The 23,526-nt window shown below is 38.9% G+C and overlaps 1 protein-coding gene across 1 annotated transcript in view; it reads right to left on the reverse strand.

Moving 5' to 3' along the window:
- Nucleotides 1-23,326, reverse strand: part of PPM1E (protein phosphatase, Mg2+/Mn2+ dependent 1E) — a 113,107-nt gene extending 89,781 nt beyond the window's left edge. The window contains exon 1 of the mRNA XM_036267632.1: nucleotides 22,722-23,326. Within this exon, the coding sequence (XP_036123525.1) occupies nucleotides 22,722-23,212 (491 nt within the window). The 5' untranslated portion in view covers nucleotides 23,213-23,326. The remainder of the gene's footprint in view (nucleotides 1-22,721) is intronic.
- Between the last annotated feature and the right edge of the window lie 200 nt (nucleotides 23,327-23,526).

The following is a 23,526-nucleotide window of genomic DNA, read 5'->3' on the forward strand; positions in this document are numbered from 1 at the left end:
TTGAGGTTTGTCAGTCTAGCAATGAATTTGTACTTCTTAATCCCTTCACCTTTTTCACCCATACCCCCAATCCCCCTCCAATCTGGCAACCAACAAAATGTTCTCTGTATCTATGAGAATGTTTCTGTTCTGCTTGTTCATTTTGTTTGTAGATTCAATTGTTGATAGATATGTATTCATTGCCATTTTGTTTGTTCATATATTTTATCTTTTTCTTCAAAAACACCCATAATAACGGTTTGGTGGTGATGAACTCCTTTAGTTTTTCCTTGTCTGGGAAACTCTTTGTATGGCCATCGATTAAGATTGACAGCTTTGCACCATAGAGTAATCTTGGTTGTAGGTTCTTGCTTTTCATCACTCTGAATATTTCTTGCCACTCCCTTCTGGCCTGCAAAGTTTCTTTTGAGAAATCAGCTGACAGACTTATGGGAACTCCCTTGTAGGTAACAACCTTTCTCTTGCTGCTTTTTAGATTCTCTCTTTGTCTTGAACCTTTTGCATTTTGATGATGATGTGTCTTGGTGTGGGCCTCTTGGGGTTCATCTTGTTTGGGACTCTCTGTGCTTCCTGGACTTGTATGTCTGTTTCCTTCACCAAGTTAGGAAAGTTTTCTGCCATTATTGTTTCAAATGGGTTTTCAATTTCTTGTTCTCTCTTCTCCTTCTGGCACCCCCAAGATGCGAATGTTGGCATGCTTGAAGTTGTCCCAGAGGCTACTTACACTATCCTCATTTTTTTGTATTCTTTTTTCTTTTTGCTGTTCTAATTGGGTGTTTTTTGCTTCCTTATATTCCAAATCGATGGTTTGCTTCTTGGCTTTACCTACTCTACTATTGAATCTGTGTAAATTATTCTTTATTTCAGTTAGTGCCTCCTTCATTTCTGACTATGCATCCTTCATTTCTGACTGGTCCTTTTTTATGTTCCTGAGGCCCTCACTAAGTTCTCTGAGGTTCTCCCTAAGTTCATTGAGCATCCTTATAAGCAGTGTTTTGAACTCAGCACCTGTTAGGTTGCTTATCTCCATTTTGCTTAGTTCTTTTCCTGGAGTTTTTTCTGTTCTTTCATTTGGGACCTGTTTCTTTGTCTCCTCATTTTGGCTGCCTCCCTGTGTTTGTTTCTATGTATTACTTAACAAGAGGTGTGGGGCTAGCTGAGACCAGATGCTGCTTGTTTGAAAGAATTTAGGAAAACCTGAAGCAGGATCCAAGACAGGCCAATCCTATGGTTAAGCAACTGGCAACAGCTTGGGTGGGCCTGAAAGTTGGGTGGGGCAGGGCCTCAGGGAATCACCAGGGCAGGCCAAGTTGCTGGAGTCCCAAATGTGACAGCTGTCTGCTGCCCCAGGGAAGGGCTCACCAAAGAAACAAAGGCCTCTGACAGCACGTCTGTCCAGCAGAAAGCCCCCACTCCAGCCCTCGCTCCAATGCCCAACAGCTCAATTCTTCCCTGTAGGTCTCTGGTGCCCCTCAAGCTGCTTCCCCTCTGAGCTTAGAGAAAGCAAGTCCGAGTAAGTCTGTGCACAGGCCCTTTAAAAGGAGCTGCCTGGGGCTCCAGCCGCCTCAGCCTCCCTGAGCCTCAGTTCCCGCTGGGTTTTCCAGCCAGAAGCTATGGGGACTTCTCTTCCTGGCACTGTAACCCTGAGCTGGGTGCCTGGTGTGGAACAGGGACCCCTCAGTCCTCAGGGAGGACCTTCCCAGCCGAGGTGTCCTCCTGATTTTTATCCACCACACATGGGTGTGGGAAAAGCCTGTCCACCTCCGCCCCTCCTACCAGTCTCAGTGTGGCTGCTTCTTTAATTCCGTAGTTGAGGTCTTCCACTCAGCTTGATTTCAGGCGGTTTTGAATGATGGTTGTTCTGTAGTTTAGTTGTAACTTTGATGTGGTTGTGGGAGGATGCGATATCATATTTACCTATGCCACCATCTTGACCGGATGTCTTCACTTATCATTCTCATAGTCATGCTCTAGCCAACTATATCTATCATCCATTCAAGCATTTTAACAAAACTTTAACTCCCTTCAAACTCAGTAATCTTTCTAATTGTAAAAGTTGTTTAGTTATTAGAAGTAATGATTAGATATATATCAATTTTAAGTAGCAGTATCCAACACAAAAATTAGTTCGCAATCAATATACATAAAAAGCTATAGATAGAGCAAAATATAAGAAAATAGGTGGGGAAGATTAATTATACCTTTTAAAACATGACACATCCCAGAAGCCATAAAGGAAAAATACAGTTAATTTGATCAAATATAAACATTTTCTATATAGAAAATTACATAATAAATCTTTTCTCTCATAAACTACTAGAGGTAGTACAAATTGACATAAACTTTCTGAAAGTTGTTTTTGTTTTTGTTTTTTTAAGGGAGAGAGAAGAAAGGGGGAGAGAGAGAGAGAGATTGATTGGTTCCCAACAGGGGATCAAACCTGCCACCTGGGTATATGCCCTGACTGGGAATTGAACCTGCCACATTTTGGTGCACAGGATGATATTCCAACCAAGTCACACCAGCCAAGGCTGAAAAGTAATTTGAAGACTTAATTAATTAATTTTTTTCAATTTGCAAACCCTATATTCTAACAATCTCAATCCCAATAAAGCCTTCTATAATAACATATGCAAAAATGCACAAAGATCTATGTATAAAAATATAATGTCCATAGCAGCCTTCTTTATCATATAAAAGAAACACAAATCATCAACAACAGGAAAGTTAAATTATGACTACCTATAATGGAGTACTAGGCAGCAGACAAAAGAATGGAGCAAATCTCTACTTGCTGATATAAAAGAGAATCCCTGATTAAGAATTTTAAAAGGTAATATACCAATGATGTATTATAGAATTGTATACTTGAAACTTATGTAATGTTACTAACCAATGTCATCCAATAAATTTGATTTTAAAAAATGTTAAAGAATAGAATAATCTTACTTTTGTTTAGGAAAGTAAAACTGTGGATAAGATAGATATTGACATTGACATCGAGTGAATGAATGCATAGAAAAATCTAAAAGTTATTTTGCAATATATAAATGTATCAAATCCACACTTTGTACACCCTAAACTTACACAAAATTATGTGTCAATTATATCTCAAAAAAGCCAGGGGTAAAATGAAAAAAAACACAAAATGCCCACAACCAATATAAGGAAAATTATTAAATTCTACTGAGGGCCATAAAAATAACTTTAATAACTTGAGAGTACATTTTATCTTTGCATGGGAAAAAAATTTGAAAGGATACATAGCTAACTGATAAAGACTTTTATACTTTAACACTTTAGCAATAATTTATTAAAATTGGCATAAATTACTTTGATAAATATGCTAACACACACTTTTAAAACTTATACTTCCTGGCAAAAAATTGGAAAAAACAACAAACTTTTCCAATAGAAGAGGCATAACTAAACTGCAGAATACTCATACAAAGAACAGTATTGTTTCCAACTGCTGGCTGTAACCCAATACTGAGATGCAAAATCAGTTTGGAGGGATGTGACAAGTATATTTCAAAAAACAAAATCAATACATCACACTTAGTAACTGTTGTTTACAATTATTATATTAATATGCAGTATTAATTACAAAGTAAAATTTATTAACTACCGTAGATTTTGAACAAAACTGCACTTAGACCTTTAAGAACCTTTTTAACATTACGTTTTCAAAGAATATTTAATGCTTTAGAAAAATGCTCACTTGAAAATGTTAAATTAAAAAAGCAGGGCACAAAACTATATGCACATATATTGAAGTATGATCTCAATTTAGTTATAAATATATTTTCAAGTACTATAAATAATATTCATAAATAGCTGTTTGAGCCCTGGTCAGTTTGGCTCAGCAGACAGAGCCTCAGCCTATGGACCAGAAAGACCCAGGTTCGGTTCCCACTCAGGTCACATACCTGGGTAGCAGTTTGTCCCCAGCCCCGGTTGGGGTTGTGTGGGTGGCGACCAGTCGATGTGTCTCTCTCACATAAATGTTTCTCTCTCTCTCTTCCTCCTGCTCTATATGAAGATGAATGTAAAAAGTGTCCTTGGGTGAGGATTTAAAAAAAAGGAATAGCTATTTGAAGTAGCAAAACGCATGTAATTTTTTTATTATTTCATGCAGTTTCAAACAGTTTTACAATGAGCATGTGTCTTTTATCAGAAATTAAAATGCTACTTAAAACATATTAATCGCTATGTATATTTTACCACAATAAAAATGCATAAGCACATATTCATTTATTCATCAGATACTTACTGAAAACCTACTATGTACTAAGCATTCAGTATTTTAGGTACTGAGCATAGGAAGATGAGCAAAACATAGTTCCTGCCATAATGAAGCTTATATTCTAGTAGGAAACTCTATACAGAATAACTTCCTTGTATAGTAAATTAAAATTCTGTTTATTTGAGATATAGGACATTATTTCAACAGTTATTAAATGCCTATGTACTCTTCTAAAGGTACTTGCTAGGCACCCCTCTTGACTATGTTTGACTCCTCCTAGCCAGGTAAAATGGTACTTTAGTAGCACAATCAAATCCTCAATGTATATATTTTTAAATTAAATATTTAGAATAAGTTATGATACTGGTATCAAATATAAAAAAGAAAAATGTTTTGTTCATAAAAATGTTCTTTTCCCACTATTAACAAAATGACAAAATATAGCTCAAAAGATAAAAGTACAAGAAATATCTTTCCCCATGTAAAATTACAGTGATCCTTTCTTTAAGAGTTCCACAGATAATTCAATGTTCATACTGCTTTTCAATTTACTAGGTTATAAATTTACATTAAAAAATAAGCATATCTTGCCCTGGCCTATTTGGCTCAGCAGTTAAAGCGTCAATCTGCAGATCAGAGAGTCCCGGGTTCAGTTCCTGCTAAGGGCACGAACCTCAGTTGCAGTTTGACCCCGGCCCCAGCTGGGGTCGTGTGGGTGGCAGCCACTCGATGTGTCTCTCTCACATCAATGTTTCTCTCTTCCTCCCTCTCTCCCTCCAGCTCTATCTGAAGATAAATGGAAAAATATCCTCAGTGAGGATTAAAAGTAAATAAATAATTTTAAAAATAAACATTTTAATGATGCTATTAAGAGCCACATAATTGGGCATTCTCATAATCTTCTTATTCAAGATTCCTATAGCCCACCTCCATTTTTTGGAACCCTATATTGTAAGGGTAAAAATCTCTCCTTTATTTTCCATTCTGAGTTTCTCTTTAATTTAGTTTTCTTCTTCTGAGCTGTCCTAATTATAACAGAGACAGGTAGAATTCAATTAAACCTTTTAAACAAGTTAATGTTTTGAAGGGACAGATTTTGGTTAATCCTCTCCAGAGGATATTTTTTCCATTGATTTTTTTTTTTTTGAGAGAGAGAGAGAGAATGGGAGGGAAAGAGGGGAAGAGGAGATAGAGAAAAGGTGGGGGACAGAGAGAGAAAAACATTGATGTGAGACAGAGATACTGATTGGTTGCCTGCCTCCCGCAGGGGGGAAAATGGAACCTACAACCCAGATACGTGCCCTTGATGGGGAATCTAACCTGTGACCTTTTGGTTCAAGAGCCGATGCTCTAACCACTGAGTCACACCAGCCAGGGCTGAAGGGACAGATTTTTTTAAAATATGTTTTTATTGATTTTTTTTTAGAGAGAGAAGAAGGGAGAGATAGAAACATCGATGTAAGAGAGAAACATCCATCAGCTGCCTCCCACACGCCCCCCACTGGGGATCAAACCCTCAACCCCAGGCATATGCCCTGACCAGGAATTGAACTGAGACCTCTCAGTCCATGCGATGACACTCAATTCACTGAACCACACTGGCTGGGCAGAAGAGACAGATTTTAAACACAATCAACATATTAAAACATAACCTAAGGTAGTTAAATCATCATCAGTATTTACATCAAAGTAATTAATGATACCTAAAATGACCAATTTGTAGAATTTAAAATGACTAAATGACGCCCAACTGGTGTGGCTCAGTGGTTGAGTGTCAACCCATGGACCAAGCAGGTTTAATTTCCGGTTAGGGCACATGACCAGGGTTGCAGGCTCAATCCCCACTGGGGGTGTGCAGGAGGCAGCCAATGGATGTGTCTCTCTCATCGATATTTCTCTCTCTCCCTCTCCCTTCCTCTCTCTGTAAAATCAATAAAGAAAAAAAAATTTTTTAATAAAATAAAAATCAATAAAAACGTATAAAAATAAAAATTAAACACATCAAGAACAAATATTTTGTGTGCCACAGAAATAATAAAAAATACACTCTTTTTATAGAGAAAAACTTTAGTAATCTTTATCAGAAAAAAATAGATATTATTAAACATCTTTCATACATAATTTTTTAAATCATTGGTATGGAAATTTATTTAGCATTTTTATTTCATAAAAGTCTGTTCTGTTCCAATAACTTCCAAGATTAAAATTACTGAACTTGCACTTGAGTCAATCAGTGCTGAAAATATGACTATTCACCTCCACACACTTTTTTATTTCTACCACAAATGATCATCTGCAACACAAACACCAAAAATGACATGCTAAAACAATCTTTTGCTATCCAACTGATTTTAATTAAAGAAACCTGGATATTACTATACAAAATCCTTGAAAGAATTTTTTAGTACCTTTACTACATTTATCCTCTGAAAGGTAAGATCACACAATGGATACTGATACAGAGAAATATACTTATCCTTTCACAAATCTTTAAAAAGTAAATAGGATTTAAACATAGTTGAAATGAGAACACTTTAGGGAGTCTTCAGTTCTAAAATCTCCACAAACCAGGTAGATTGGTGTCAGATAGCATTGATGAGAGAAATGATCAGAGAAAAAGAGAGAAAGTTTTAACAATTTATAAGCCCTGTTCTAAAAGTCAAATAAGACAAATTAAAGGGCAGAAGAAAAAGCACAAGTTTCTTCTGTTTCCTAATTATGTGGCATTTTGTTTAACAATTAGTGGCATTCATATGACTCATAATTGTAAAAATTCCAGTACCTTTCCAGAGATGCAGTTAATACAAAGTCTACAGTACCCAATGTTGACTGAATAAATGAATGAATGAATAACCTTTGGGGTTATTTCTCTGGTCTTTCCTACAGGTTTATCCTCCTTTATTCAAAGAAATAACAGTAAGTCAGACAAGTCCCAAATGGTCTATGTTCCCTCATTTCCATGACTTTGCACATGGTGGTATCTCGGTTGGAATGATTTTCAGCTCCCTCTTTCTCTTGGTTAACTCCTATTTAGTCTTCTAAACTCAATTTAAGCATCACCTTCCAGAATCTAACAGCCTACACTGGCACACTCCTTCAGTGTTCCCATAAAATCTGCATCACTGTGTACTCTTATCAGTACATATATAGAAGCAGCAAAATAACAAGCTTTGGAGTCAGAAACATCTGATTTCAAATTATAATTCTCATACTTACTATATGACCTTGGATGAGTTACCTAATGTTATTAAACATTAAGTTCTCAATTTTAAAACAGAAAATAACAGCATGTAATTTGCTTAGTATATCACTTCATACATAACAGATTTAATAACTTTGATTCTATTCACATTGTACTGTACTTGCTGGCTGGTTAACTTCTCTGACCGTTCCATTAAAACCACACACTTCTTGAGGAAAGGAACAAGTATTTTATTTTTGTATAAGCAGCATTTAGCACAGTGCTTGGCTTATAGTAGGCACTTAATAATTCTTTGATGACTAAATAAATATTATTCCATTACAGTAAAATTAATTTGCCACTTGAAATACTTTCTGTAATGAGGTGGAAAACAAGTAAATAAGTAAAGAAAAACTCCATTAACATTAGTTTCCGTCTTTATTCATATTGGTTATTCACACTGTTAATTATACATGTTATGAAATACCGAATTATTTAATATCTTGCTTGAACATAAATGATCACATATGCCTCAGGAACTGAATACCTATAATTTTTTCATGGTATATCTTAACCACAAAATTATCAAGTCATGGTACATATGCACAATGGAATACTATGCATCTGTTTAAAAAAAAGGATCTCTTACCCTTTAAGACAGCATGGATGAGGTAACCTGGAGATTATTATGCTAAGCAAAATAAGCCAGTCAGGGAAAGACAAATGTCACATGATCTCACTCATATGTGAAATATAATGAACAAAATAAACTGACAAACAAAATAGGACCATAGCCCTGGCCGGTTTGGCTCAGCGGTTGGAGCGTCGGCCTGCGGTCCAGAGAGACCCGGGTTCGGTTCCCGCTAAGGGCAAGTACCTCGGTTGCAGTTTGTCCCCGGCTCTGGTTGGGTCGTGCGGGTGGCAGCCACTCGATGTGTCCCTTTCACATCGATGTTTCTCTCTCTCTTCCTCTCTCTCCCTCCCACTCTATCTGAACAAAAAATGGAAAAAATGTCCTCGGGTGAGGATAAAAAAAACAAACAAACAAACAAACAAAATAGGACCATAGACATGGAAGCATGGGACAGACTGACAGATCCCAGAAGGTGGGAAGAGATAAACAAAGAATTTATATGCATATATGCATAGTCTATGGACACAGACAGTAGATAGGTGAAGGCCTGGGGTGGCGTGGAAGCTGGGTGGAAGGAAGCAAAGGGGGGAAAATAGGGGACATCTATAATACTCTCAACAATAAATATAAAAAGAGAAATAATGAAAAAATGTACCAAGTCATACATAAGGTTGTCTTTATTTAGACAACCACTTCGAAATGTTATAGTAAAATAAACAGCTTTTTAAACCTGAGGAAATTCTTACCATAGCAAAGCTTAATTAAAATCTTTTGGCCCTGGCCGGTTTGGCGCAGCAGTTAGAGCATCAGCCCTCGGACTAGAGAGGCCCCGGTTCGGTTCCCCCGCCCTGGGACCGTGTGGGTGGCAACCAGTCAATGTGTCTCTCCCACATCGATGTTTCTTTCTCCCTTCCTCCCTCTCTCCCTCTCACTCCATCTGAAGATAAACGCAAAAATGTCCTCGGGTGAGGATAAAAAAATAAATAAATAAAATCTTTTATGCTCTTTGGGGAAATGAGAAGAAATTATTTCATGGTTTGGTAATTTTGATTTTTCATTGTAATGTTTAATTAGTTTGAGTATTTGTGAGGCCTCTTTCTGAGAGAATGCTTTCATTTTACATTTGATCCTCAATATATATTAATCTTCAAATTATTTTTACAGATCTGCACTAGATGCTGATATAACACCTGTCCTATTTCCTCCTCCTTTTCTTGATAATCAAGGATAGTTTTACTTTAGTATTGCATGTTGAACATAAACTGGATATTTTAACATATAAAATGGAATTCTGATTCTGAAGTACAACCTTTACTTTGAGCCATTGTTTAATGCATTATGCAAAGGAATAAGGATTTTACAATGATAATGATTCTAAACTGTGTTATTGTATATGAACCCAATGGTGGGAACTGTAATCCATGACACTTCTAGAATATAAGTGATCATTGTTTTATGTTAATTTATATAAGCCACTGCTTATTAATAACCGGTATGTATTTTACTGGCTTCTAAAAAATCACATACGAAATACATGACATTAATACAGTCTACAAACTAACTGAGCAAAAACATTTCTATTTTTACTAAATTTTTAAAAATTAAAAAGGAATTCTTTCCAAAAGAGACGCTATGTTGAGTAGATGGCTACTACATTAGGCATTAAAACTGTATAGAAAACAGGTGCCTTTGGCTACTTCAATAATTAACATTAAAATTGAAAAATCAAAATCTACTGCAGGATTAGTAAAGTACAAAATGGAAAAAATATCTCCAGGCACCTTAGTGAGAAAATAGTGATATGTTTATTTGCCATTGTTATGAACTATACAAGTTGTGAACTATTTTTTTAGTCTATTGTTTAAAGAATTTCTAGATTTCTAATTGTGTTTTTAATAAGCAGCACTAATTGCTGACCTTTTCTTTCATTAGATTCAGAAAAATATTTGGTGCAAAAACTTTAAACTGCTCTTCATTTATAGGTAACACCTGAGCAAGATGGACTTTTTTGGTGAAAGATAAAATAAAGATCCAACCATCCTCTCTCCTTCAAAAAGGAGGTTAGTTATAGTTAGCCAGGAAAGTGATATTCCATGGAGAAAAAAAACATCTACAAAGGTAGAGGGGCAAGAAATAATATGGGATCTTTAGAGAACTGCAGTGAATTCAATTATATCAGAAAATCCAGTGAGGCTAGATTAGAGAGAAAAGAGACTAATGGCAGGCAAATTTGTTGTAAGCATATTAAAGTAATCAAAGCAAGCAGCGATAAGTGCCAGAACTAAGTAATAGCAGTGGTCAAAATTCAACTGAATTGCATATTCACAAAAATTTTTCCCTATAGAAATATGTTTGTAATATAACATAAAAATCATAAAATGAATTTCATAGCTTTAACCTCTCAAGTGAGTCTGCCTGGGTTCACATCCTAGTGACACATTGGTAGTAGAAACTTGAGAAAGTTCTTTAAACTATCTGTGCCTTGGCTTTTGCATCTGCAAAATGAGCTAATAATAGAACCTAATGTCAAATACTTTTTGCAAAGGATTAAATGAGGTAATGAATATAAAACAGTGCCTGAACAAGCTCTCAACAAATGTAATAGCAACAACAGAAACAGGAGGAGCTTACTACTAGCAGTAGTTCTACAAGTATTATTTCAGCTGCAGACAATGCTGACCCTCTGCAGATTTAGATCATTGACTAAGTCTTATGGAAAGATACTTATATTTACCTATCCAAGATTAGAGAATATCCTGCCAAAGAACATTTAAAGCAAAAAAGCAGGACTTAATTTATAGCATAGGTAAAGAAGCATCTCTATGAGAAAGAGATATTTAATGGTTGAGTTGAACAGTTGGAGAGAGGGGGAACGGTTGCTTGGGCAAAGAAAAAGTACAGAGATCCTGAGACAGGACAGAGTGTGCCAGGTTCTAGGAACTAAATCAAGACTACTGTGACTGAAGAATAGTAACTGAGCAAGAGCAGAGGCTGATTAAGGAGAGACCACATGACTGCTATATAAAAACCTGATTGGCCCTGGCCGGTTTAGCACAGCGGTTAGAGCGTCGGACCGTGGACCGTGGACCGAAGAGTCCCAGGTTCGGTTCTCCCTAAGGGCACACACCTCGGTTGCAGTTTGTCCCCAGCCCAGTTGGGGTTGTGTGGATGGTGACCAGTCGATGTGGCTCTCTCACAATGATATTTCTCTCTCTCTTCCCACCTCTCTCCCTCCCACTCTATCTGAAGACAAATGCAAAAAATGTCCTCAGGTGAGGATAAAAAATAAAAAAAAACTGGTTGAAGGGAGGGAAACGTAGAACCAGAAATAGCAGTTAAGAGTATTGCTACAGCCCTGGCTGGTTTGGCTCAGCGGTTAGAGCATCGGCCTGCGGTCCGGAGAGACCCGGGTTCGGTTCCCGCTAAGGGCACGTACCTTGGTTGCAGTTTGTTCCCGGCCCTGGTTGGGTCGTGTGGGTGGCAACCACTCGATGTGTCACTTTCACGTCGATGTTTCTCTCTCTCTCTCTCTCCCTCCCACTCTATCTGAACAAAATATTGAAAAATGTCCTCGGGTGAGGACAAAAAAAAAAAAAAAAGAGTATTGCTACAGCCAGCGCAGAACTGATGGGAGCTTGGACAAGGTTAGAAGGAGAGCAGACAAAAAGAAATGGGAGAGTATTTTTATTTCATATAGAAGTGAAATAAAAGACGTCTAAAAATAATTTAAAAGTTTTTCCATCTTGTGTCTCTACTGTGATATGAAGAATTGCTAAAATGATCCTGTAGCCCAGGCCGGTTTGGCTCAGCGGTTAGAGCGTCGGCCTGCGGTCCGGAGAGACCCGGGTTCGGTTCCCGCTAAGGGCATGTACCTCGGTTGCAGTTTGTCCCCGGCCCTGGTTGGTCGTGCGGGTGGCAGCCACTCGATGTGTCCCTTTCACATCGATGTTTCTCTCTCTCTCTCCCTCCTGCTCTATCTGAACAAAGAATGAAAAAGTGTCCTCGGGTGAAGATAAAAAATAAAAATAAAAAAATAAATAAATAAAATGATCCTGTAAAGATGCCACACTCTAATCACCAAAATCTGTAAATACTAATGAGATATCCCTCCTGTATTGTGTTATGTTACATGGCAAGTTGACCTTAAAAGAGGGAGATTAAATTGGTGTACCTGATCTAAACACAAGAACCCTCAAAAGCAGACAGCTTTCTCTGGTTAGCAGTAAGAGAACCAGAGAGATTTGAAGCATAAGGAGGACTTGAAGTGCCATTGCTGGTTTGAAGATGGAGAGAGCCACGTGAGAAGGAATGTGGGTGGCTTCTAGGAGTGAAAATCAGCCCCTGCCTGACAGCCAGCAAGGAAATAAGGACCTCAAACATAACAAGGATCTAGATTCTGTTAACAACCTAAATGGGCTGGGAAATGGAGTCTTCCCCTAAGCCTCCAGATAAGAGTCCAGCCTGAGCCCTGGCCAGTTTGGCTCAGCGGTCAGAGCCTTGGCCTGTGGTCCAGAGAGACCCGGGTTCGGTTCCCGCTAAGGGCATGTACCTCAGCTGCGGTTTGTCCCCAGCCCTGGTTGGTCATGCGGGTGGCAGTCACTCAATGTGTCCCTTTCACGTTGATGTTTCTCTCTCTCTCTTACTCTCTCTCCCTCCTACTCCATCTGAACAAAAAATGGAAAAATGTCCTCAGGTGAGGATAAAAAAAGAGTCCAGCCTGATATATACCTTGACTTCGGCCTTGACTTGAGACCTTAAGCAGAAAATCCAGCTGAACATTCCTAGACTTGTCTTATGGAACTGTAAGATAATAAATGAGTGTTGTTTTACACTCCTAAGTTTATGATAATATATTACACAGCAACAGGAAACTACCACTCCATAAACTATGTGAGGAGAAATTAACATTCAATAATCTAAATCTAAATCAAATTATTCTCTAGTCATAGAAAGATATCTGGGGGATATAAATTCAGATTGCGTCCTAGCCAGTTTTGCTCAGTGGTTAGAGCGTCAGCCCGCGGACCAGAGAGTCCCGGGTTTGGTTCCAGCTAAGGGCACGTACCTCAGTTGCAGTTTATCCACGGCCCTGGTTAGAATAGTATGGGTGGTGACTAGTGGATGTGTCTCTCTCACATTGATGTTTCTCTCTCTCTCTTCCCCCTCCTCTCCCTCTCCCTATGTCTGAAGATAATGCGAAAAAAAAATGTCTTCGGTGAAGATAAAAATAATAATAATTTAAAAAAATTTCAGCTTGCTAGTCCTCCAAAGGCTAAATAAAGATGTATTTGGTGATTGGAGTAAGAACCCATTTAAATATGACTTTGAAATTAAATGTCAGATATGTGTCAGAGAATTCAAGTTTTTATTAAGTCTAAGCCTGTGCCATTCAATATAGTAGCTACTAGCCCCATGTGACTACTAAATATTTGAAATGTAATATTCCAAAATGATATGTGCTATAAGTATAAAATATATACAGGATTTTGAAAACTTGGTATAAAAAATGTAAACTATCTCAATACTATTTTAATATTGATTACATGCTTAACTGGTAATATATTTGGATATAAAATGTTTGGATACATTAGATGAAAGGAAATAAATTACTAAAACTAAATTCACCTGTCTCTTCCATTTCTAAAATCTGGTTAATAGAAAAATTTTAATTATATATGTGACTCAATTATATTCCTATTGGACAGCGTTGGTCTAGACTTCAAGACAAGTGTCCTTTTCCAAAACACCCTAAATCAAGATCACAGTCAGCTATTGTAAGTATTCTCTTTCCAGCACAGTTCAGTGATATTAATGGCACATAGCTATGTAAAAATTCAAGTGGTATGGCAGTTCTAAGATTAGTGAGGACATGGAGAGACCAGATTATCTCATACAGTGCTTTTGGACAAAGTAATTAGGCAATATCTAACAAAGTAAAAATATATATAACTTCAAGCTGATAATTCAACTTCTAGGTATATACCCAAGAAATCTATTAATATATACTCAAGGAAACATGTCCAGACTATACACTTATTTGTAGGGCAGAGGCTGCCCATTATCAACAAAAGTTTGATGTTCTATTTTCCATAGTGTAGAGTAAGTGCCAGGATAGCAACTACATTTCTTATATGTGCCCTGACTGGAAATCGAACCCACAACCTTGGCATATTGGGACATTTTTTTCTTATATATATCTGCTTAGAGGATAAACTAGTAAAACCTTATTAGAGGACATTTTAAAACTATGTATCAAAAGTCTCAGAGTTGCCCTTGCCAGGTGGTTCCATTGGTTAGAGCGTCATCCAGAAGGTGGGATGTGGGTTCAATCCCCAGTCAGGGTGTGTATAAGAGGCAACCAAGTGATGTTTCTCTCCCCCTTCCTCTCTCTCTAGAATCTTTTTTTTTTTTTTTTTAAAGTAAGCCTCAGTCTGGCTGGTGTGGCTCAGTGCTTGAGTGTCGACCCATGCACCAAGAGGTCGCCGGTTCAATTCCCAGTCAGGACACATGCCCAGGTTGTGGGCCCGAACCCCAGTGGGGGGCATGAAGGAGGTGGCTGATCGATGTTCTCTCTCATTGATGTTTCTATCTCTCTCTCCCTCTCACTTCCTCTCTCTCTAAAATCAATAAAGGAAAAAATAATAATAATTTTAAAAAATAAAGTAAGCCTCAGAGTTGAGCCTGATTTCTCTCCCCTACTGCAAAACCCCCATGCAGTGGTCCCTCTTGAATAAAGTCTTTCTTACCGTCTTTTAAAAAAAGTCTTAAATATATCAATATCTTTTAACATAGTCCAATACTAGAAACACTCTAAGAAAAATCAGCTTTGGCTGGTGTGGCTCAGTTGGGTGAAGCATCCTCCTATACACCAAAAGGCTATGGGTTCCATTCTCAATCAGGGCACATACCCAAATTGCATTTGGATCCCAGTTGGGACATATGAGGGAAGTGATCAATTGATGTATCTTTATGACAACAATGTTTCTTTCTCTCTCTCCTCTCTCCCCCTTCCTCTTTCTAAAATCAATTTTTAATAATTAATTTAAAAAGAAAGAAAAGTCAAAGGTATGCTCAAAGAATGACCATCACAGTATTTAGAGTAACCAAAAATTGGTAACACCTGAAATGTCCAATAGAATTATGATTAAGTTACTGAGTATCCATTTAAAAATGGAATGGAGCCCTGGCTGGTTTGGCTCAGCGGTTAGAGCGTCAGCCCACAGACCGGAGAGTCCTGGGTTTGGTTCCCGCTAAGGGCATGTACCTCGGTTGCAGTTTGTCCCCAGTCCCGCTTGGGGTCGTGTGGGTGGCAACCACTTGATGTGTCTCTCTCACATCGATGTTTCTCTCTCTCTCTTCCTACCTCTCTCCCTCCTGCTCTGTCTGAGGATAAATGCAAAAATGTCCTTGGGTGAGGGTAAAAAAAAAAAAAAAAAATTCAATGGAACATAATGGGAGGTCAAGTGGATGTGTGGAAGTAGATGAAAACAAGATTTGCCATAAATTGACAAGACTGGGTGTAAGTACACTATTTTACTTTTTATATACTTTAAATTTTCTATTATAGTTTTAAAATGTGAGAATATAAAAATTTACTAATTTTTTTTTAAGTTTAAACTAGCCCTGGCTGGGTTGGCTCAGTCATTTGAGCATCAGTCCACGGACCAAAAAGTCACGGGTTTGTTTTGGTCAAGGGCACATACTTCAGTTTTGGTTCAGTCCCCGGCCCTGGTTAGTGTTGTGCGGGAGGCAACCAATCGATGTGTCTCTCTCAAATCAATGTTTCTCTCTCTCTCTCTCTTTCCCTCCCACTCTATCTGAAGATAAATGGAAAAATAACCTCAGGTGAGGATTAAAAATAAATAAATAAAAAGTTTTAAAACAGGCCAGTGCGCCTCAGGGGTTGAGCATTGATCCATGCACCAAGAGGTCGCCAGTTTGATTCCCAGTCAGGGCACATGCCCAGACTGTGGGCCAAATCCCCAGTGGGGGACATGCAGGAGGCAGCCAATTGATATTCTCTCTCATCGATGTTCTTTCTCTCTCTCCCTCTCCCTTTCTCTCTAAAAATCAATAAAAAAATTTTTTTTAAGATTAAAATAATAAAAACAATATATGTTTTTAATCTTTTAGTTCATACATTGGAACAGCAAATATTTATTGTGTTGTATTTTTCTTTGTTTTTTTTTTGGTTTGGGGTTTAATTTTTTTTTCTTTATTGATATTTAGAGAGAGGAAGAAAGAGTGAGAGAGAGACAGAAACATCAATAAGAGAGTACATCGACTGCATGCCCCCCACTGAGGATCGGATCCAAAACCTTGGTATGTGCCCTGACTGGGAACTGAACAGGCGACCTCTTGGTGCATGGGTCAACGCTCAACCACTGAGCCATACCTGCCGGGCATATTTATTGTGTTGTATATGTGCTTATCATTATTGACCTAGAAATATGATGGCAAACATGTACTTTAATAATCTAATGCAAATACCTCCAAACAACAGAGAAAACATAAATATATACCCCATGCATACACCACACTACTCTCACCAGTAATATTTCAGTATTTCTTTGAGGAAGCTATATTTCACATAACTTACTTAATAATTCCATTTTTGCTAATTTCTCATCAGACATTATATCATCTATTGTTTTAAAAAGCTAATGTAACTAAGGATAGGAGAAGTAGAGGCTCTTAAATTTTGTTGTTTCTTATACTTGCTTGCATTATATTATGTTCAACCCATGATTTCTTTGCGGGAATTTTTAAAGCCAACTGTCCATTTTGTGAGGGTTAGTTTTGTTAAAACCAGAAAATATAATCAATAAATCCATTTAATCAGCACAGGTAAACTGCAATACTTAATGTTCTGAAAATTGGAGGGAGGGTGCCACTGACAACTCTTCAAAGCTGTGAACTTGCAATTTGTCAGGATACCTCATTTACCATGCTTAACATGAAATCAGTTGTCATACAGAACAAACTGCCAATCTCAATCAATATATAAAGTATTAATAACACTTAATTTCATATTTTGTATACAAATAGATTTTAATAATTTCTTCCTTCACCTCAACAGATTATTTTGGGTACACCTCACTTTGAAGTCCATTGGTCTAGTAAAAGATATATAATTATTTGCTGACCAAAAAACAAAACAAAAAATTAAGTGCTACAAGAGAAATAAGCATTGGGTGTTCTGGAGGGGCACATGGAAGAGACACTTAACTCATTATGAGTGTGGGGGATGGTGAACAAAGGAAGTGGCGTTAAATAGAGACCTAAAGAATGGATAAGAGATTGGACTGGATGGGGTAGGGGTGGCAGTGCATAGTATTTCAAGCAGAAAAGAATAATATGTTATGTGCAAAGGCATAGAAGAGCAAACACAGCACATTCAAATTGATATATCAGTAGTCTAAAATAGCTGAAGTATATTTCTAGAGGTTTAGAGGTGGGATGGAGTGGATGGATAGTGATTCAAAGATGAGGCTGATGAAGCCTTGTCTGGATTTTATCTGGAGGGCAGTGGAGAGATAGGGGATGAAGGTATAAAGAATTTGGCCTTGCCCAAAGACAGGTCTGGCCTTTGTCCCAGGATCCTGGGAGGTAACCTCTACACCCCTGGAAGTAATAGGAGAGTCTTTGTTACTCATGGTGGGGCCCTTTGGACCATGTGGTATCTCACCTGAGGGGAGATAGGGAGACTGAAAACTAAGTTCAACCATATGGGCACTCTCAGTAAGTCACAATGAAAACTCTGGGTACTGAAGCTCAGGTGAGCTGCTAGGGCTAGCAATACTCCATGTGTATTGATCCTGGGAGGGTAACACTTCCCTTGAAGACAATGGAAGCTTCTCATTTGAAACCCTCATAGATTGCATCCCAGGCATATCTTCCTTTGGCTGGTGCTAATTTGTATCTTTTCCCTACAATAAATCATATCTATTAGTATAACTGCTTTCAATGAGTTCTGTGAGTCTTTCTAGTGGATTATCAAACCTATGGGTAGTTTTGAGAAACCCCCAAATTTATAGATGATGTCAGAGGTGAGGGTGGTCATGCACAGACTCTTTCCTCTAACTTTGTAGTTAGACTCTAACCCCTTGCAGTTGAAGTCAGAAGTCTTGGGCAGTGTTGGCAGTCTGGAGGACTGTGCCTTTAACCTCACAGCTTGGCTAACTTTAGGTAAATAGTAAAACTGTTTAAGCAGTGGGTGACAATTAGACAATGTACATCATCTAGATTCTAAAGGAGCCACTTTGGCTCACTGGGGATAATATGTTGTAGAAGAGCATGACTAGCAAGAGATAACAATGACAGTGAGACTAGAGAGAGACATATTTATGAGATTTACAATGCAAAATTAAATGAAATGTGAGGAGTGAGAAGAGGAGAAATCAGATGGACACACCAGAAAGAGAAACAGGCTTTAATTTCATTTGTTTGGGGGAGATAGAGGGAGTTAGAGGACTGAATTCAATTTTGGACAGTTTAATTTGAGAAGTATTTTAGACATCTAGGTAGACTGTTCCTTTATCTGTGAAAGAAGGGATGGAGATAGGATCAGGAGCTATTTGCATAACTACAATTACCAAAGTCAAAGGAGACAAGTCAGCCAGACTTGAAAGGCCAAGGACCAAACACCAATAATAAAGGAAAAGGTAGTGTATTAAAAACTCAGAGAATAAGTGGCAGACTGAGAGGTAGGAGAAAAACCTGAAAAGTACAGTTAACACTGAATGATTGGTATTTATTTTCTTCTTTTTGCTAATGTCATTTTCTCTACTTCTTATATTGAACACTACTTTTTTTTTTTTTTTTTATCCTCACCCGAGGACACTTTTTCATTCTTTGTTCAGATAGAGCAGGAGGGAGAGAGAGAGAGAGAGAGAGAGAGAGAGAAACATCGATGTGAAAGGGACACATCGAGTGGCTGCCACCCGCACGACCAACCAGGGCCGGGGACAAACTGCAACCGAGGTACATGCCCTTAGCGGAAACCGAACCCGGGTCTCTCCGGACCGCAGGCCGACGCTCTAACCGCTGAGCCAAACCGGCCAGGGCTAATAAGAAAAAATATGTAGTTTTAAATGATTATTATAACTTGCAACCATGTATTTTTCAATTTATATAGAAAAAAGTAAGACAAAGTGTAATGGTTTTCTGACCTATCTCATAATTCAATATAACTGAATTATTAGTGTCTCTAATCAATAAATTTTCTTTTCCAAGCCATTTTTAAAGTACCCACCCTCATTACTACTGTAAACCATCTGGAACTACTTAACTTTGCCAGGCGGCTGGGATATCTGTCTCTACCCCGCAACCCCCTTGAGAAATCCAACCCAGATAAATGTATAACTGAGGAAACACTGCTCTAAAAATGTAGTGACATGTAGCTCTAGTAACAACTTGAGAGTTTCTTCCGGATTAAAACAAATAGATTTATCCTCAGTATAGTACAAAGAAATATAATGCACAGTATTGACCCATGTAAACTATACAAGTAGCCTTATATTTACAACTGCTATAAGATCAGTTATAAATTTTATTTGCAAATTACTTCAAAGCTATAAAATATCTCACCACCTCTTTTTAAAAGAGATTCTCTCACTGACCTTAGAAATCCTAATATTATGTGTTAGATTATATTTAATTATTTTTCTTCCAAAATGTTACAAGTCATTATTTAGTAGAGGAATATCTAAGTAGATATTTCCCATTTTGAAGACTAAAGACAAAAACTTTATCCCAAATACTGCTCTGAAAAACTCTTATGTTGCTCATTATAACTATATTTTGTCCATTTAAACCGTGAGCCTTTACTTATCTAAGTAACTGCTTATTTCATGCTAGTCCTGAGCTTTGAGTTTACCAAAATATGGAATGATAAATATATCTGCTGTTCTTTTCTAAAACTCTTTTGAGAAGCAAAATGTTGAAAAAAAATTTGCTATATTTTTTTAAAGTAAATTTTCAACCAGTGCATACAAAAAACAATATTGAGAAGATAAGCACCTTTATTTTTTTTCTTCAGAGAACCTCAATGTATTTATCAGCTACATATTGTATATTTCTAAAATACTGACAGAAAAAAACACACTAGAAATTTATGAAACTGGCATTAAACATAGTGTTAATTTCTCCTTACACTAGTCCCAACTATCAAATTGGTGAATATATAGTTCAGGTAACTTCACTTAAGAACTTGAGCATCATTTGACAAGCATGACCATTTTTAAAGAATATTAAGAATTCCCCAAATAAACAGAGTGGGTGCATATTTAAGAAAATGTTTTGAAAAACAATCTTCGCCTTCTCCAAATAAGCAATTCTAACATATTCCTAATCAGAGTTATTTAAAAGTATTTCTTAAGAAATTTGAGAACCCAACATTTCAAACATGTCATGGAGAGTTTTGAGATTCAAAAATTGTATTGAGAAATGCTGGAATTATTTGTACATAATTTGTCACTTCTGAATCTGGATCCATAGTTTTCTAATCTGTAAAATAAAGTGTTTGGACAGAAAATTATCTACCCCTACAATGTTTTCCAGTATTGATTCTTGAAACTAAGTGACACGATTTCCTTTTAAAATAAAAACTGAAAGCATTAAAAGTATTTATGTTTAAACTCTGAGGGGTTTTTTTTGTTTGTTTTTGGTTTATCTGTTAAGAGTCTTGAAGTTAGTTTACATAAACAAACCGGCCATTTTATATATGAATAAAAATCGGCTAATCGCCCCTGCACAAAACACAGGACAAATGTTGAAATCTCTGATTTAAAGCAAAATAATACTTTAACTTTAACTTTGCTCATTTTACTTCAAATCCAAACTTTATTCTCAATTACAAAGCCATTTTATCATTTGAATACTTTTTCTAGTTTATATGTTTATCAAAATAAATCTTGCTGCCCTTCAATATGGAAAAACACACATCTACTTGTCATCATCTTTATATAGACTTCCTTCTTTTAAAAACCTTGAATGACAAATGTTTATGGTTATTCTGAACCAATGACTCTCTTTTTAATGGAACTTCTCTAATGTTTAAGTTTTTGAATTCTGCAACAACATTTGTAAAGATAAAACTCAAAATAGAATTAGTCTGATGCTGAGATAAATTCTTCTATGGTAAACATTTTCATTTTGTTTTTAAAAGGAAGTTTTAAGCGTCTTTATATAGTGTTTTTAAAATGACATTTTGTAAGCCCTTTTCAATGACAGTTTACAAACACTAGGAAGACTCAAAAATGTTAATACTGTTTGTCTCTGGGTGGTGGTATTACATGCCATTTTTTTTCATTCGCCTAAACGCATTATTACTTTGGTAATCGGAGAGTATTATTTAAAAATTAAATTTTAAATAGCTTATAAAGTGTGGAACATCAACACAGTCCACTTCCACAGCAGACATGTTAAATGCTTTTTCCCTATTGATAATTTAAAGGAAAGTATTTGATCGATGTCTGTTAGGTTGAATAAAGACAAAACATTTACTTTCCAGGCCCTTCTCTTACTTTAGGTTTGAGAAAATCCAAGAAGTGAGTTTGAATTTAATTGCAGTGAATGTTGCCGTAGAAAACATCGGGGGGGGGGGGTGCAGAATAACGCCCTTCATTACAACTATGAGCAGCATGGCAAAAGAGTCCCAGGTTTACCAATGTTTCCAGAAACTTTTTGTATTCTCCTGTCATTATTTCAAAACAATTCCATTTAAAAAGAGACGCAACTGTAAACCGTTTCTATTTCAAGCCCATAAAAACCAGAACTGGGATGAAAAGCAAAGCCTTGACCTTTCTATTTTCGACTTTCATCTGTGTAGCTAAGCCATCTGCTTTCTCTCCCCTACTCCATCTACTTAATGGACTGAAAATACTGCACCTAATTGCAATTTTATCAAACCAGCCTGAGCTTTAACGAATTGGGGCTTTTTCAAGTGTCTTTCACCTTTAGGATGGCTTGTAAAATGTTCCTTATCCTTTCCTCCCAGTTCCTTCCCACCTTGCTCAATTATGAGTTATCAAATATCTTTAAATTAGGATACCAGGTTCGGGTGTATTGAGCCATCTAAAGAACTCTTCACTTTCAACATCGAGCGCCTGCCGGAAAAATCTACCCAGTCCCTCCTCCTGTGGCAATGCAGCCGGTATTATCACTGTTGTTGCGGGTTACGCAGGAGCACCTCTCAGCTCAGCCTAGAACAGAGTCGCGCGTCTCCGCCGCCAAACAACAAGGCACTCAGACCGGAAAGAAAGACAGACCCGGGCGGGAGAAAAGCTCCAGGAGAAAGGGAGCTGGGAAGAAGAGGGAGCTCTCAGGACTGGAAGGACGGACCTTTCCAGGCACGAAGGGGAAAAGGTTTACGAAGTGGAGCAAGAAGTGGGCGGCCGAGGTGAAGCGGGAAGAAGGGACCCGGCCCGGCGGGAGGGCGCCGGGGCCCAGGGAGGCGGCTCCCGGGCCGGGCAGGAGGCGCGGGGGCCGAAGCGGGCGTGGGCAGCTCGCAGCCGACCGCCAGAGTCAGAGCAGCGGGGGCGCTTTCAGCGGCGCCAGGCGCGGGGGTGGGGAGTGAAGAGCGGAAAAGAGAGCAGTTTGAGGGGCCGACGCGGCAAGGACAGCGGGCCCACCCCCCCAGGCGAGCCCCGCTACTTAACTATTTGTAGAGCTGCTGCAAGCACAGGTCCAGGCTCTCGCCCTCCACCTCCTCCCGGGTGATGCGCTCCGACAGCGGCCGCAGGAGCGGGGGCAGCGGCGGCAGCTGGGGCGGCGGCGGCGGCACGGCGGTCTGCCCCGGGGCTGCCGCCGCCACCGCCTCCTCACCCTCGGCCGCCGCCACCGCCACAGCCACCTCCTCCTCTACCTCCTCCTCCTCCTCCACAGCCTCCTCCTCGGGCTCGGGGTCTTGGTCCTGTTCTTGTTCCCCCTCCTCCGTCGCGGCTACCGTGGCCCCCTCCTCCCCAGGCTCTCCGACCGAAGCCTCAGCTGCCTCAGCCGCTACCAGTTCGGGCTCGGGCTCGGGCTCGGGCTCCGACTCGGGTTCGGGTTCCGGCTCCGGCTCGCCGCCGCCACAGGGTCCGCGAAACTCGCCCAGGAATAGCTCCAGGAAACGCCGGTAAGTTTTCTCCTCAGGGCTGCAGCCAGCCATCGCTGCTCTAACCCCGGGGCCGACAGGGAAGTGGGTCGGGGGAAGCCCAGGAAGGGGAGGGGGCTACTCTCGAGCCTCCGGCTCCCACAAGGGCGGTTTACGGCCGCACCGGCACGAGCGATCAGCACTAGGTTGCCTGGAGAGGGCTCCCGCAGGCGTGCGCGCCGCCGAGTGCGGACGTGCGCGGCCCGGGGGCGGGGGCGGAACGCGCCGCCCCTCTCGGATCTGGAGGGAAAGTTGGTGGCGGGCACGCGCTCAGGGTCCCGCGGAGGCCCACCCGTTAACCCTACAGAGAGCGCAGCCACGCTGCCTAG

Source organism: Molossus molossus, unplaced genomic scaffold (genome assembly GCF_014108415.1).
Source record: "Molossus molossus isolate mMolMol1 unplaced genomic scaffold, mMolMol1.p scaffold_m16_p_19, whole genome shotgun sequence".
Lineage (NCBI taxonomy): Eukaryota > Metazoa > Chordata > Mammalia > Chiroptera > Molossidae > Molossus > Molossus molossus.